Genomic DNA, 14,219 nt, shown 5'->3' on the forward strand with positions numbered 1-14,219 from the left:
CAATATCTTTCAACCGACCAACATAATGGGGAAATTGTCCAAATCAATCCTAAACTTATTGTGCGAATGTCAATTCAGTACTAAAATATCAAATTTTGCCAATTTAGTAATAAACCTTCAACAAAATTCTAATGTAGTCCTTACGGTCAAATTTTGCAGGGAATTGCCGATGTGGTAGTGTGCCGTGTAAGACGGTCAATGACTACTGGACCACCACATCAGCGATTTCTTGTGAAAATTGACTGGAATGACTACATTAAAAATTTTACGCAAATGTTTAAGACTAAATTTACAAAATTGAAAAGTGCTGTACTAAATCGGCATCCGTGCAATAGGTTTAAAATTGATTGGATAATTTTCCCCCAAAATAATACCAGAAGGGAGATATTTAAGAGACTATTTGTCTTTATGGTTTCTTACAAATAATATTAGTTGTGTCTTTTGTAAAACATTGTTCTTGAAAATATGAATTCTGAACTCTTGGTGTTTTTTCTAAAAAAGAAAAATTGAGATCATGGAGTATAGTAAATTACTATTAAGTATATTTTATCCTGAAAGGCAAATGCTAGAGGACAACAGCTTCTACTTCTGGCTTTTACAAATAAATTTTTGACGCCAAAAAGTTACGGGTAAAGAAATCCCAAAAAAGTTTCTAAAATTATCACTACATTAAAATAGCTTTAATTTGACTAAATTTAACTTATTGAAATTAAGATGAAGGTGGATATGTGTGGTCAGTTCCAAATAAATTTTAATCTCAAAAAAAGTTTTGACAATATACGATAGATAAAGATAAGAAAGAGATTAGGAGAATTAGATATTTAAAATTTGATGAAAGTTAGTTCCTTAAAAAATTATGAGAAATGTAGATTATGCAATGTCAGTTCCATATAGATTCTAATGATTCATACAGAATAATAACCCGAATAATCCTCTTCGGATTAATTTTTCTCATGCTAATATCAAATATTTAGTGGTGGAAACTTATTAACTTTTTGTCTCCTTTTTAGTAAATTCTCAAGTTTAAATTCAGTCAACCATAAGTTAGTTAGTAACTTTTAAACATGGTTTGTCATTCTGTGCACACCAAAGTGACCATTTTTTTTTCCATATTGGTTAGTAATTATGTCTGTTGCAAAAATAATTCCTCTTATGTCTATAACTAGTAATTTGGACATATCTCTAATATTATATCTAGGTTAAAAGTAACTTAAAAGCTATATGAAATTTGTTTGTAACTTTTACACTTGATTATTAATTTTTCATACAGAAAGGTAAATTATATAACGTTAGATCTTGATATATAAATTCAGTGATTTTTAGACATGGTTAGTAACCACGTTTGAAATGCGAGTAAAAATTAATTAATTACTAATAAGTTTTCCATGGGGTTTGGTATATACCCAAAACAACAAAAAGTAATTTTCATAAATCAGATTCTAGCGACATTACATATAATTCAAATTTACGATTTTATCGAAAATAATGACTCCAAATCCATACCCATTATCTTGATTTATTAACTTATTAAACGGATAATTACTCAATAATCCATCTTTTTGCCTTTTCTTGGGGGTGTTTCGAATTAGGAGAACCGGATATATCAAGTAAACCGGTCATGTTTCCTTTTTTAGAACGACGGCGGCATTTAAATTCCTCCGTCTTCGCTCTCTTGCGGACACGCTCGAAACGCTGCTCTGTTCTTCCAACATTCACAGAGCTGAAGGATTTCTCTCAAGATTTCTCCCAAGATTTCTCTCAAGGTTAGTCAACTATTTTCTTACCCATTCCTCCATTGTTGTTGCCTATGATTCTGCTGCTGATTTGAAACGGGGTATATCGCTATTTGCTTTTCGCAGTTTCTTGACTGTCGCTTGCACTCCTAGCGATTTACTCTTCGATCGTTTTCACGATGGGGGAGTCGTTCGATGTCTGGAGAATATTCTTCAGAACCACGGACACTGACGTCTTCCAGTTCATAGACAAGGCGATCATGATCGCCGCTCTCGATTGCCCCGAAGATTTTCTGTCGCGAAGAGGCCGTATCGCGGAGCGGCTGTTCTCGTGTGAGACGACTCAGGCCGGAAGTGATGGCACACGCGCAACTAAAGAAAACAGGGCGAACAGCGACATGGGTAATGTTGCGCTTGATGGGGTTAGCAAAAACTGCAGCCATGGAGAAACTGAGGCAAACAGCGAGACCTCTCAACTTCTTGTCGGTCAAGTTCTGAGGATCAAGCGGGTTTTGGACAACAGTCAACATGAGGTGGGTGTCCTAACTCTGAATTTGGTGCCTGACTGGCGTGTTTATGATTCTTGTCCAATTTTTACCGGTTTAAATGGGTGTCTGTGATGAATGTATGGATAGATTATTAAAAGTTGTTTCGAGTTTTGTTAATTCTTGAAATCTTCTGTAGTGCATGCAATTCATGACTTATTTGCGTCTTTCTTGGTATGACAGTCTGATTCCGCACTATATGAATCACTGAGAAGGCTCCAGTCGATGAGCATCACCTTGGATATATTGGAGGTTTGATTGAAATTCTATATCGAGTAGTATATTCTTTTTGCATCGACAACTCGTATCTTAATTCATGTAATTTCTCTGGTTTCTCGCAGAAAACCAAGATTGGGATAAGCGTCAACAGTCTCCGAAGGAACTGCGGATCAAAGCAGATTGCTCAACTCGCCTGCGACATTACTATGTATGGAGCGTTCTTTTTGCATTGTGTCTGGATTATATTGCAGGATAAGTTCTTTTCATACAATTTGGTCTTGCAATAGCATGATGTTTCATACTCATTGTTCGATTCTTTTCCTTGCAGGGGATGGAAGGCTATGGTGGAAGATTTTTGCCGCAGCACAGAGGATGTGGCTGGTATTAAGTTACAGCACAAACAGTCTAGTTCTTTATCTTGAGTCTCCATATGGTGAATTTTCTTTACTGTGTGCTTGAGTTCTTTTTGTAGATCCTCACAAAGTAGGAGACGGAACAACATCTTCCGTCAAGAACCAGAACATCAGCAAACCGGGACAAATCAATGAGTCAGGTTCACTTGTTAACGGGAACCGGAGACTGAATGTGAACCAGCACAAGGGCATTGTGAAGCCCAATATGTCCTCAAACACTAACTCGAGGACAATCCCAGCAAGCGATATTGCGTCAAGGAAGTTTGCGAAGGAGAGAATGCTTAAGTTGCAAAGCTCACATCGACCGGTCGCGGGGTGCGAAAGACCACTTGGCAGTCGACAGGAGGTAAGTAGAAAAGCCAATTTAATATGCCCAGTATCCTTCCAATTAAAAGAACTGACTTGTTCACTTGGTTTCAATCAGAGGATCAAGGGCTGGGACGAAGTTGTGGCGGACATGAAGTTTCAAGCCACCAAGAGGAAGATGCAAGAACTTTATCAAAGAGCAGAAATGGGTTAGTTGATTGATTTCGTAGTATAGTCAGCTGCTGTTTCATAAACCTAATGCGTAGCAGGCCATAACTCTATTATTCCTACTCAACAGACAAGAGGCGGCGGACGGTGCAAGAATTGGATCCGCGTGATCTCCCAAAGATGGCGACGAGTCATAAGGCTTCGCGCGCCACAATTGCAAGAGGTAGTCGGCGGAGGATGATTTCGCGGAGCCGGGTCTCATGCGTCTGAAGACCAAAAGCCCCGCGCCGACAATTTTGCCACAAAGAGATCGAAGTTTCCGGACTTGGGATCAAGCAAGAGTCGAATATTGTTCATAGTCGTCCTCTTAGCTGTAGACGGATATAAGACAACTGAGAGTTGATCATTAGAGTAGTTTTGTAGGAGGTGTTGATGAATTCTTTGCCAAAAATTGTACATTGCAACCTGTCATCAATCAATACCTAAATTTTTTTTTTTGCCATGTGGATGCGAATACAGTTTCTTCCCCATATTGCATTTACTTTAGACCATGTAATCTGTGGCCATAAGAAATGGGTCACTAACACAGATTAGATGTGCTTATAAATCAGCTCCTTAAATTCCATTACAGAAAGGGAGACTGCCACTTTATCTATCCAAGCTAAAAGTCGTCGTTAAAAAACACTAAAATGCCACGAAGACTAGCAAAATGGAGATCGCAGATGAACATATGATAGATTCACATGAAATGTTGTTGTCTGTAGAATGAGAGAAAAAGGACGACACATCTGGAACCAACAACAAGGTAAAAAGATATCGCGAACACCACCCGATCCCGGACCTTCCAAAATGATATTAGCAAGTTCTTTTCCCTACCGGTCCAGTAGCCCCTTGATACTACCGCAGACACGTAATAACGCAATAACAAACACTCATGCATCCATTACACTTCCGCTGCTAACTCTCACACGTCATCCGGTATTTCCTCCTCCTCATCTTCATAATCGCCTTCCTCATCGGCAGTCGCATCTTGATATTGCTGATACTCGGACACGAGATCATTCATGTTGCTCTCCGCCTCGGTGAATTCCATTTCGTCCATTCCTTCACCGGTATACCAGTGCAAGAAAGCCTTTCTCCTGAACATGGCAGTGAACTGCTCGCTCACCCTCTTAAACATTTCCTGGATGGAAGTCGAATTCCCAGTGAATGTGGAAGCCATGGAAAGTCCCCTGGGAGGAATGTCGCACACGCTGGACTTCACATTGTTCGGAATCCACTCCACAAAGTAGGAAGAGTTCTTGTTCTGCACATTTATCATTTGCTCATCAACCTCCTTGGTACTCATCTTGCCCCTGAACATGGCCGACGCAGTAAGGTAGCGACCGTGCCTTTTGTCAGCAGCGCACATCATGTTCTTGGAATCCCACATCTGTTGTGTGAGTTCTGGCACTGTCAATGCGCGATACTGCTGGGAACCGCGAGAGGTCAGTGGCCCGCCGTACTTGACCTCGCGCGCCGTACTCGACCTCACGCGCCGCCCTCCCCGGAGAAACACGAAAGTTCATCCAAAAGATTTCGACCCCGACGCGCCGCCTCCTAGGTTCTGCCCCCCCACCGCCCCCCACGCGCCGCCCCTCGCGCTCTTGGCCAATCTACCTGAGAGCTCGAGGGAAGATTCTCCTCTCGAGATCTGCTGCAGAGGCGTCTCCTTGGGGTTGCGATTTTGTCAATTTTGTTAACGTTCGTAGCCACCGCCACGACGAAGTTCACCCATTTGTTCTCAAGGGTGCTCGCTTCAAATATCAGACCCAGTGAATTCAAATTCGGCACCGCAATTCATTCGTCGAAGAAAAATGTGGTTTCACGGAATGCAGTGGTTTGTGGTCATAGCCAAGCTGGTCACTTAAAATGTACCTACCATTGGAAAGCACCATGCAATTGGAATAAGCTGAAGGCAAGAAAAATCTCCAATTATTCACTTTGAATTTTGCTCGGGGAGCAATTAAGCCCCCATTGTCATTTTTGCATTTCTTGAATTTTCAGTCATTCGTTCCACTACTTTAGAAGCAGATTTGGGAACTGCCTTGTTATCTTAATCAACTGATTTAGCACTTAAAAACAATCATTTATGGACTTGCCTATGAGTCTTGGCTTTACATTAGATTCCGAATTTAATGAACCTTAAAAGCATACATGGGATCTTCCTGCATGCTCACAAATGGCAGTTGCGGAAATTTCTTTACCTTTCTATTGTGGGGTCTTGCATGCTCACATATGGTAAATGGGGCAATTTTTTTAGTACCCGTTTTACCCCTAATATCCAAATAAATCATTTATATTTTCTAATATAATTTTCTTTTTGCACACGTTGACAATTAATCATCTTTGTTTTGTTGTCCATTAGGCACGATGATTGTCTTGATGTTAGAGACTTTCTCCACAAACGTTGCATGATTGATTCTTTGCAAAGTGACAAACCGAGAATCCGACCGGTTCTCAATTGGTACGAGGTAATTTGTCACGTGATGAGATAATGATATCTAATAATGTGTTGATATGGTATCACCAAATCAATCGAAATATTTTTATTTTTAGAAAATCTAATTTATTGTCATCAGCGGTGGAGTGACTTTTTGGGGCTGGAATGTCGATAGAACTTCGGGAGAGCAAACAAAAACCCAATTTTTGTGTTTCACTGGATTCACTGGGTAGGACCATGATTCTAATAGTAGTATTACTTGTAATAAAGATATCTCAGTTTCTAACAACATAGTTTATTAAATTGGGATGCAAATTGTCAATCGGAACCTTAAAATGATGAATCGTATCGTGGATAGGAATCGAATTGAATCGTAAGAGCAGTTAGTAAAACACTTCAATTTAATGAAGTACTATTTAATATGAATATATTAGTGGGATCCATGCCTTATAATAAAGATATCTCAATTTTGAGTACATGTTATGAATACTGTGCATAAATAGATACTGTTACTCGCCACCGTTTAAACCGAAAGATTACATTGAAGATCATGGCAAATTCTTAAAAGCGTTATTATTTTAAATTATTATTTTAACTACATAAACAATATCCATCATAAAGTACGAAAAGAAAAGGCAACATCATTTCGTGGTAGATATGTCGAATTAAAAATATTCGTGAGCGAGTCGATAGAATTTTTTCTCGCAATTCAATAAATTGTGGGTTCACATAATATTAGATACATTGTTCAGATTAAAATCAAATTGTAAGAAATAGATTGGGAATCAACTGATCCTCAGCCTAAGGCAATTGTAGTTGATCACTTTATCCCGTCAATATCTTTCAACCAACCAAATAATGGGGAAATTGTCTAAATCAATCCTAAATCTATTGTGCGAATGTCAATTCAGTACTAAAATATCCAATTTTGCCAATTTAGTCCTAAGCCTTTCACGAAATTCTAATGTAACCCTTACGATCAAATTTCTTTGGAAATTGCCAATGTGGTAGCGTACCATGTAACATAGTCAATGACTATTGAACCACCGCATCAGCGATTTTCAATGAAAATTGATTGGAATGATTACATTAAAATTCTGCACAATTTTAAGACTAAATTGGCAAAATAGTGCAGACTGAATTGACATCCGTGCAGTAGATTTAAAATTGATTGGATAATTTTCCCCCAAAATAATTCCAGAAGGGAGATATTTAAGAGACTATTTGTCTTTATGGTTTCTTACAAATAAAATTAGTTGTGTCTTTTGTAAAACATTGTTCTTGAAAATATAAATTCTGAACTCTTGGTGTTTTTATCTAAAAAAGAAAAATTGAGATCATGGAGTATAGTAAAATACTATTAAGTATATTTTCTTCCCGAAAGGCAAATGCTAGAGGACAACAGCTTTTACTTCTGGCTTTTCCAAATAAATTTTTGACGCCAAAAAGTTAAGGGTAAAGAAATCCCAAAAAAGTTTCTAAAATTATCGCTACATTAAAATAGCTTTCATTTGACTAAATTTAGCTTATTGAAAAATTAAGATAAAGGTGGATATGTGTGGTCAGTTCCAAATAAATTTTAATATCGAAATTTTTTTTTGACAATATACGATAGATTTTAAGAAAGAGATTAGTGAGATTAGATATGTAAAATTTGATGAAAGTTAGTTCCTTCAAAAATTATGAGAAATGTAGATTATGCAATGTCAGTTCCATAAAGATTCTAATGATTCATACAGAATAATAACCCGAATAATCCTCTTCGGATTAATTTTTCTCATGCTAATATCGAATATTTAGTGGTAGAAACTTATTAACTTTTTGTCTCCTTTTTAGTAAATTCTCAAGTTTAAATTCAGTCTGCCATAAGTTAGTTAGTAACTTTTAAACATGGTTTGTCATTCTGTGCACACCAAAGTGACCATTTTTTTTTTCCATATTGGTTAGTAATTATGTCTGTTGCAAAAAAAAAATTCCTCTTATGTCAATAACTAGTAATTTGGACATATCTCTAATATTATATCTAGGTTAAAAGTAACTTAAAAGCTATATGAAATTTGTTTGTAACTTTTACACTTGATTATTAGTTTTTCATACAGAAAGGTAAATTATATAAGGTTAGATCTTGATATATAAATTCAGTGATTTTTAGACATGGTTAGTAACCACGTTTGAAATGCGAGTAAAAATTAATTAATTACTAATAAGTTTTCCATGGGTTTGGTATATTACCCAAAACAACAAAAAGTAATTTTCATAACTCCGATTCTAGCGACATTACATATAGTTCAAATTTACGAATTTATCGAAAATAATTACCCCAAATCCATACCCATTATCTTGATTTGTTAACTAATTAAACGGATAATTAGTCAATAATCCATCTTTTTGCCTTTTCTTGGGGGTGTTTCGAATTAGTAGAACCGGATATCAAGTAAACCGGTCATGTTTCCTTTTTTAGAACAACGGCGGCATTTAAATTCCTCCGTCTTCGCTCTCTTGCGGACACGCTCGAAACGCTGCTCTGTTCTTCCAACATTCACAGAGCTGAAGGATTTCTCTCAAGATTTCTCCCTCCCAAGGTTAGTTTAACTATTTTCTCTTACCCATTCCTCCGTTGTTGTTGCCTGTGATTCTGCTGCTGATATGAAACGGGGTGTATCGTTATTTGCTTTTCTCAGTTTCTTGACTGTCGCTTGCACTCCTAGCGATTTACTCTTCGATCGTTTTCACGATGGGGGAGTCGTTCGATGTCTGGAGAATATTCTTCAGAACCACGGACACCGACGTCTTCGAGTTCATAGACAAGGCGATCACGATCGCCGCTCTAGATTGCCCCGAAGATTTTCTGTCGCGAAGAGGCCGTATCGCAGAGCGGCTGTTCTCGTGTGAGACGACTCGGGCCGGAAGTGATGGCACACGCGCAACTAAAGAAAACAGGGCGAACAGCGACATGGGTAATGTTGCGCTTGATGGGGTTAGCATAAACTGCAGCCACGGAGAAACTGAGGCAAACAGCGAGACCTCTCAACTTCTTGTCGGTCAAGTTCTGAGGATCAAGCGGGTTTTGGACAACAGTCAACATGAGGTGGGTGTCCTAACTCTGAATTTGGTGCCTGACTGGCGTGTTTATGATTCTTGTCCAATTTTTACCGGTTTAAATGGGTGTCTGTGATGAATGTATGGATAGATTATAAAAAGTTGTTTCGAGTTTTGTTAATTCTTGAAATCTTCTGTAGTGCATGCAATTTATAACTTATTTGCATCTTTCTTGGTATGACAGTCTGATTCCGCACTATATGAATCACTGAGAAGGCTCCAGTCGATGAGCATCACTTTGGATATATTGGAGGTTTGATTGAAATTCTATATCGAGCAGTATATTCTTTTTGCATAGACAACCCGTATCTTATTCATGTAATTTCTTCGATTTCTCGCAGAAAACTAAGATTGGGATAAGCGTCAATAGTCTCCGAAGGAACTGCGGATCAAAGCAGATTGCTCAACTCGCCTGCGACATTACTATGTATGGAGTGTTCTTTTTGCATTGTGTCTGGATTATATTGCAGGATAAGTTCTTTTCATACAATTTGGTCTTGCAATAGCATGATGTTTCATACTCATTGTTCGATTCTTTTCCTTGCAGGGGATGGAAGGCTATGGTGGAAGATTTTTGCCGCAGCACAGAGGATGTGGCTGGTATTAAGTTACAGCACAAACAGTCTAGTTCTTTATCTTGAGTCTCCATATGGTGAATTTTCTTTACTGTGTGCTTGAGTTCTTTTTGTAGATCCTCACAAAGTAGGAGACGGAACAACATCTTCCGTCAAGAACCAGAACATCAGCAAACCGGGACAAGTCAATGAGTCAGGTTCACTTGTTAACGGGAACTGGAGACTGAATGTGAACCAGCACAAGGGCATTGTGAAGCCCAATATGTCCTCAAACACTAACTCGAGGACAATCCCAGCAAGCGATATTGCGTCAAGGAAGTTTGCGAAGGAGAGAATGCTTAAGTCGCAAAGCTCACATCGATCGGTCGCGGGGTGCGAAAGACCACTTGCCAGTCAACAGGAGGTAAGTAGAAAAGCCAATTTAATATGCCCAGTATCCTTCCAATTAAAAGAACTGACTTGTTCACTTGGTTTCAATCAGAGGATCAAGGGCTGGGACGAAGTTGTGGCGGACATGAAGTTTCAAGCCACCAAGAGGAAGATGCAAGAACTTTATCAAAGAGCAGAAACGGGTTAGTTGATTGATTTCGTAGTATAGTCAGCTGCTGTTTCATAAACCTAATGCGTAGCAGGCCATAACTCTATTATTCCTACTCGACAGACAAGAGGCGGCGGACGGTGCAAGAATTGGATCCGCGTGATCTCCCAAAGATGGCGACGAGTCGTAAGGCTTCGCGCGCCACAATTGCAAGAGGTAGTCGGCGGAGGATGATTTCGCGGAGCCGGGTCTCATGCGTCTAAAGACCAAAAGCCCCGCGCCGACAATTTTGCCACAAAGAGATCGAAGTTTCCGGACTTGGGATCAAGCAAGAGTCGAATATTGTTCATAGTCGTCCTCTTAGCTGTAGACGGATATAAGACAACTGAGAGTTGATCATTAGAGTAGTTTTGTAGGAGGAGGTGTCGATGAATTCTTTGCCAAAAATTGTACATTGCAACCTGTCATCAATCAATACCTAAATTTTTTTTTTGCCATGTGGATGCGAATACAGTTTCTTCCCCATATTGCATTTACTTTAGACCATGTAATCTGTGGCCATAAGAAATGGGTCACTAACACAGATTAGATGTGCTTATAAATCAGCTCCTTAAATTCCATTACAGAAAGGGAGACTGCCACTTTATCTATCCAAGCTAAAAGTCTGTCGTTAAAAAACACTAAAATGCCACGAAGACTAGCAAAATGGAGATCGCAGATGAACATATGATAGATTCACATGAAATGTTGTTGTCTGTAGCATGAGAGAAAAAGGACGACACATCTGGAACCAACAACAAGGTAAAAAGATATCGCGAACACCACCGACCTTCCAAAATGATATTAGCAAGTTATTTTCCCTACCGGTCCAATAGCCCCCTGATACTACGGCAGACATGTAATAACGCAATAACAAACACTCATGCATCCATTACACTTCCGCTGCTAACTCTCACACGTCATCCGGTATTTCCTCCTCCTCATCTTCATAATCACCTTCCTCATCGGCAGTCGCATCTTGATATTGCTGATACTCGGACACGAGATCATTCATGTTGCTCTCCGCCTCGGTGAATTCCATTTCATCCATTCCTTCACCGGTATACCAGTGCAAGAAAGCCTTTCTCCTGAACATGGCAGTGAACTGCTCGCTCACCCTCCTAAACATTTCCTGGATGGAAGTCGAATTCCCAATGAATGTGGAAGCCATGGAAAGCCCCCTGGGAGGAATGTCGCACACGCTGGACTTCACATTGTTCGGAATCCACTCCACAAAGTAGGAAGAGTTCTTGTTCTGCACATTTATCATTTGCTCATCGACCTCCTTGGTACTCATCTTGCCCCTGAACATGGCCGACGCAGTAAGGTAGCGACCGTGCCTTGGGTCAGCAGCGCACATCATGTTCTTGGAATCCCACATCTGTTGTGTGAGTTCTGGCACTGTCAATGCGCGATACTGCTGGGAACCGCGAGAGGTCAGTGGGGCAAAACCAACCATAAAGAAGTGCAGGCGAGGGAAGGGAATCAGGTTAACGGCAAGTTTCCTCAGGTCAGAGTTCAGTTGACCAGGGAAACGGAGGCAACACGTAACTCCACTCATGGTTGCAGAGATCAAGTGGTTCAGATCGCCAACTACAAAAGTATCAGAAAAACCAAGCCAAGATTTCAGGCAATCACTAATTGTCAATATGTAATACATGACAGGAAGGACAACAAAAGCATGGGACAGTAGTCTAAAGTAAAGTGCCCAATAATACAACACTATTCCATAGCCCAAGAAGATAGAAATAAAGTGCATACTTATTAAACTATTCATATTTCATTAGTTTAAATTGAACAGACCAGGCTAAAGAACTCACGATATGCTTAGTGAATCGTAAAAAAGGCTACAATTCAATAAGCCAATAGAAAACAGTAAACACTAGATTCTAGACAATTTGCAATGGTGCCTGCGTGTATGAATTTCTATTGTTTCGGCCACTTTTCTCTTGCAAATGCACCTCAGCATGCCAGATGTAAACCAAATAGATCAAATAGAGTTGACCATGAAGAAACTACATCTAAGGCCAAGAAATCTTGTCTACTTACAGCTAGGAGTTGTCAGCTTGAGTGTCCGGAAACAAATATCATACAGAGCTTCATTGTCCAGAACCATGCATTCATCTGCATTCTCGACAAGTTGATGGACAGAAAGGGTGGCATTGTAAGGCTCGACCACTGTATCGGAAACCTTAGGAGAAGGGAACACAGAGAATGTCAGCATCATCCTATCAGGGTATTCCTCCCTGATTTTTGAGATGAGCAAAGTGCCCATTCCAGAGCCAGTTCCTCCACCAAGTGAATGGCATACTTGGAAACCTGCATAAAGACCACCCAAAGTTAGGGCATCTCCACACCGTAGATGAATAAAATACTTTTGAAGTTATTCCTATAACTTGAAGTCCCCTATCTGCATCAGTCAAGAACCAACTAAAAGGAAAGGAAATCAACACATTAAATGTAGTAGACGACAGTAAAATGAGATTATTTACCCATAGCTCATGAATTGATGACATTTGTCCCGAGAAATAAGGTGCGAGTAAATGTAGCATGAAGTGATCCATAAGGAGTAGATATAGTATCTCTTAAATGTTTATTAGCTACAGATGTAAGTTTATCAACTTAAAATTACTGGAGTCTACCAACGTAGAACAAATGATGAAGTGCAACGCAATCAATCTTTACCTTGAAGACAGTCGCAGTTCTCAGCCTCCTTTCTCACAACATCAAGAACTGCATCAATAAGCTCAGCGCCTTCAGTATAGTGCCCCTTGGCCCAGTTATTTCCAGCACCGGATTGCCCAAAGACAAAATTATCAGGCCTGAAGATCTGCCCATAGGGACCAGTTCGAATGCTATCCATGGTGCCCGGTTCAAGATCCATCAGCACAGCTCGAGGAACAAATCTACCGCAAGATGCCTCATTGTAGTAGACATTGACACGCTCGAGCTGCAGCTCAGATGTCCCGACGTAACGTCCAGTCGGATCTATCCCGTGCTCTTCACAGACGACTTCCCAGAATTTGGCTCCGATCTGGTTACCACATTGTCCACCCTGAACATGAAGGATCTCCCTCATCTTGCCTGCGTACATTACAGAGTAAAATCAGCATCAACGGCACGGGACAATGACCAAAGTCAAGTTCACATTGTTCATTACACCTAACTTAGCGGAATGCAATATAGACGATAACCACTTTTAAGTCACGTTATTTACCCAAGCACAACAGATCATAGGAATGACAAACAGAGCGACCGAGGCGGCAAGATAGATCACGACAGTCTAGGCATTAGATCGTAGAGTTCTCTTTCCCTGACAAAGAAAATGTATGATACTGCCGCGTGACCAGCTATTCATCTGAAAATCAAGCCAACTTACTCGTGAAACAAGACAACCTCTCACTTCATTCACGCAATACGAAACTCCAGTCACGTCGCTAGATCTTGAAGATGCAACTCACATCAGAAGATTTCAGCACAACAAACACGAATCCGTGTTTCCAGCAGTTTCTGCAGCCAGATCGGACAGTCCGATCAAATGCAGACCGGAAAAATCACGACCGGTCAACGGATCTACAACTCGAGAGCACGCGCGAGCCGCAACTTCCACAGATCATACGCAAAAAACGATTTACCAAGCGAAGCTCTCACCGATTGCTCGGGAAAAAAGAAGAAGATCGCGATCCACAACAGCTCGAACCAGCATCGACACACACACACACACACACACACACACACAAACGCCGCATCGACACGGATTTCGCAGCAGAAGCACGCGGATCGAAAGCATTTCCAGCCACACAGCATTCGAATCGGCCGAGCGAGCACAAACGCCACGCGAACGACGACCGATCCACCACGAGATCTACTCGATTCTCCCAAGGAAAAACGAGAAGAGGAAACGGAGCACGACGAAGCATCGTCGTTGACAGAGCGCGCGACGGAACTCACCGGAAACGCAGGCCACAGTCCGGAGGATCGGACGGGATTTGGAGACCGGAGAGCGAGCGAGCGACTGAAGCGAGACTGGAGAGAGTGGTGGATGTAGTGAAGATAAGAAGAAGGTGTTTGCCGACTGAGAGATTCATATTTATATACGCGA

At 40.4% G+C, this 14,219-nt stretch overlaps 4 protein-coding genes across 6 annotated transcripts; 2 read left to right on the forward strand and 2 right to left on the reverse strand.

Moving 5' to 3' along the window:
• The first annotated feature begins 1,843 nt into the window (after positions 1 to 1,843).
• On the forward strand, positions 1,844 to 3,822 carry LOC130139032 (probable mediator of RNA polymerase II transcription subunit 26a). Of its 2 annotated transcripts, none has more exons than XM_056315063.1 (7): positions 1,844 to 2,266; positions 2,462 to 2,530; positions 2,620 to 2,705; positions 2,826 to 2,878; positions 2,958 to 3,256; positions 3,335 to 3,425; positions 3,515 to 3,822. In XM_056315063.1, exons 1-7 carry the CDS (start codon positions 1,913 to 1,915, stop codon positions 3,652 to 3,654), a joined length of 1,092 nt encoding a protein of 363 aa, XP_056171038.1. In that variant the 5' UTR covers positions 1,844 to 1,912; the 3' UTR covers positions 3,655 to 3,822. The 2 variants fall into 2 exon arrangements, with proteins under 2 accessions (XP_056171038.1, XP_056171039.1); XM_056315064.1 differs by having other exon boundaries at positions 1,845 to 2,266; positions 2,970 to 3,256; positions 3,515 to 3,821.
• A 264-nt stretch (positions 3,823 to 4,086) lies between these two features.
• On the reverse strand, positions 4,087 to 5,321 carry LOC130139155 (uncharacterized). Its single transcript, XM_056315581.1, has 2 exons — positions 5,306 to 5,321; positions 4,087 to 4,926 (listed from the first exon to the last, which is right to left on the reverse strand). Exons 1-2 carry the CDS (start codon positions 5,319 to 5,321, stop codon positions 4,349 to 4,351), a joined length of 594 nt encoding a protein of 197 aa, XP_056171556.1. The 3' UTR covers positions 4,087 to 4,348.
• Positions 5,322 to 8,551: 3,230 nt separating this feature from the next.
• LOC115666107 (probable mediator of RNA polymerase II transcription subunit 26a) lies at positions 8,552 to 10,570 on the forward strand. 2 transcript variants are annotated; one of them, XM_056315299.1, is made up of 7 exons: positions 8,552 to 8,954; positions 9,150 to 9,218; positions 9,307 to 9,392; positions 9,513 to 9,565; positions 9,645 to 9,943; positions 10,022 to 10,112; positions 10,202 to 10,570. In XM_056315299.1, exons 1-7 carry the CDS (start codon positions 8,601 to 8,603, stop codon positions 10,339 to 10,341), a joined length of 1,092 nt encoding a protein of 363 aa, XP_056171274.1. In that variant the 5' UTR covers positions 8,552 to 8,600; the 3' UTR covers positions 10,342 to 10,570. The 2 variants fall into 2 exon arrangements, with proteins under 2 accessions (XP_056171274.1, XP_056171275.1); XM_056315300.1 differs by having other exon boundaries at positions 9,657 to 9,943.
• Positions 10,571 to 10,932: 362 nt separating this feature from the next.
• Positions 10,933 to 13,490, reverse strand: LOC115683310 (tubulin beta-1 chain). Its single transcript, XM_056315298.1, has 4 exons — positions 13,335 to 13,490; positions 12,803 to 13,201; positions 12,167 to 12,436; positions 10,933 to 11,710 (listed from the first exon to the last, which is right to left on the reverse strand). Exons 2-4 carry the CDS (start codon positions 13,194 to 13,196, stop codon positions 11,031 to 11,033), a joined length of 1,344 nt encoding a protein of 447 aa, XP_056171273.1. The 5' UTR covers positions 13,197 to 13,201; positions 13,335 to 13,490; the 3' UTR covers positions 10,933 to 11,030.
• Positions 13,491 to 14,219: the final 729 nt, after the last annotated feature.

The sequence above is a fragment of the Syzygium oleosum genome, unplaced genomic scaffold, assembly GCF_021117445.2.
Source record: "Syzygium oleosum isolate NSW1041296 unplaced genomic scaffold, Sole_v2.1 Sole_v2.10, whole genome shotgun sequence".
Taxonomy (NCBI): Eukaryota; Viridiplantae; Streptophyta; class Magnoliopsida; order Myrtales; family Myrtaceae; genus Syzygium; species Syzygium oleosum.

What these genes read in the sequence shown, in the direction of transcription:
- LOC130139032 (XM_056315063.1), top strand. Translation starts at nt 1,913, where the DNA reads ATGGGGGAGTCGTTCGATGTCTGGAGAATATTCTTCAGAACCACGGAC. An exon ending in TGGACAACAGTCAACATGAG is followed by an intron (nt 2,267 to 2,461) that starts GTGGGTGTCCTA and finishes TTGGTATGACAG; the next exon opens with TCTGATTCCGCACTATATGA. An exon ending in TCACCTTGGATATATTGGAG is followed by an intron (nt 2,531 to 2,619) that starts GTTTGATTGAAA and finishes GGTTTCTCGCAG; the next exon opens with AAAACCAAGATTGGGATAAG.
- LOC115666107 (XM_056315299.1), top strand. Translation starts at nt 8,601, where the DNA reads ATGGGGGAGTCGTTCGATGTCTGGAGAATATTCTTCAGAACCACGGAC. An exon ending in CTCGCCTGCGACATTACTAT is followed by an intron (nt 9,393 to 9,512) that starts GTATGGAGTGTT and finishes TTTTCCTTGCAG; the next exon opens with GGGATGGAAGGCTATGGTGG. An exon ending in CAGCACAGAGGATGTGGCTG is followed by an intron (nt 9,566 to 9,644) that starts GTATTAAGTTAC and finishes TGTGTGCTTGAG; the next exon opens with TTCTTTTTGTAGATCCTCAC.
- LOC115683310 (XM_056315298.1), bottom strand. Translation starts at nt 13,196, where the DNA reads ATGAGGGAGATCCTTCATGTTCAGGGTGGACAATGTGGTAACCAGATC. An exon ending in GAACTGCGACTGTCTTCAAG is followed by an intron (nt 12,437 to 12,802) that starts GTAAAGATTGAT and finishes GTCTTTATGCAG; the next exon opens with GTTTCCAAGTATGCCATTCA. An exon ending in CAAGCTGACAACTCCTAGCT is followed by an intron (nt 11,711 to 12,166) that starts GTAAGTAGACAA and finishes ATACTTTTGTAG; the next exon opens with TTGGCGATCTGAACCACTTG.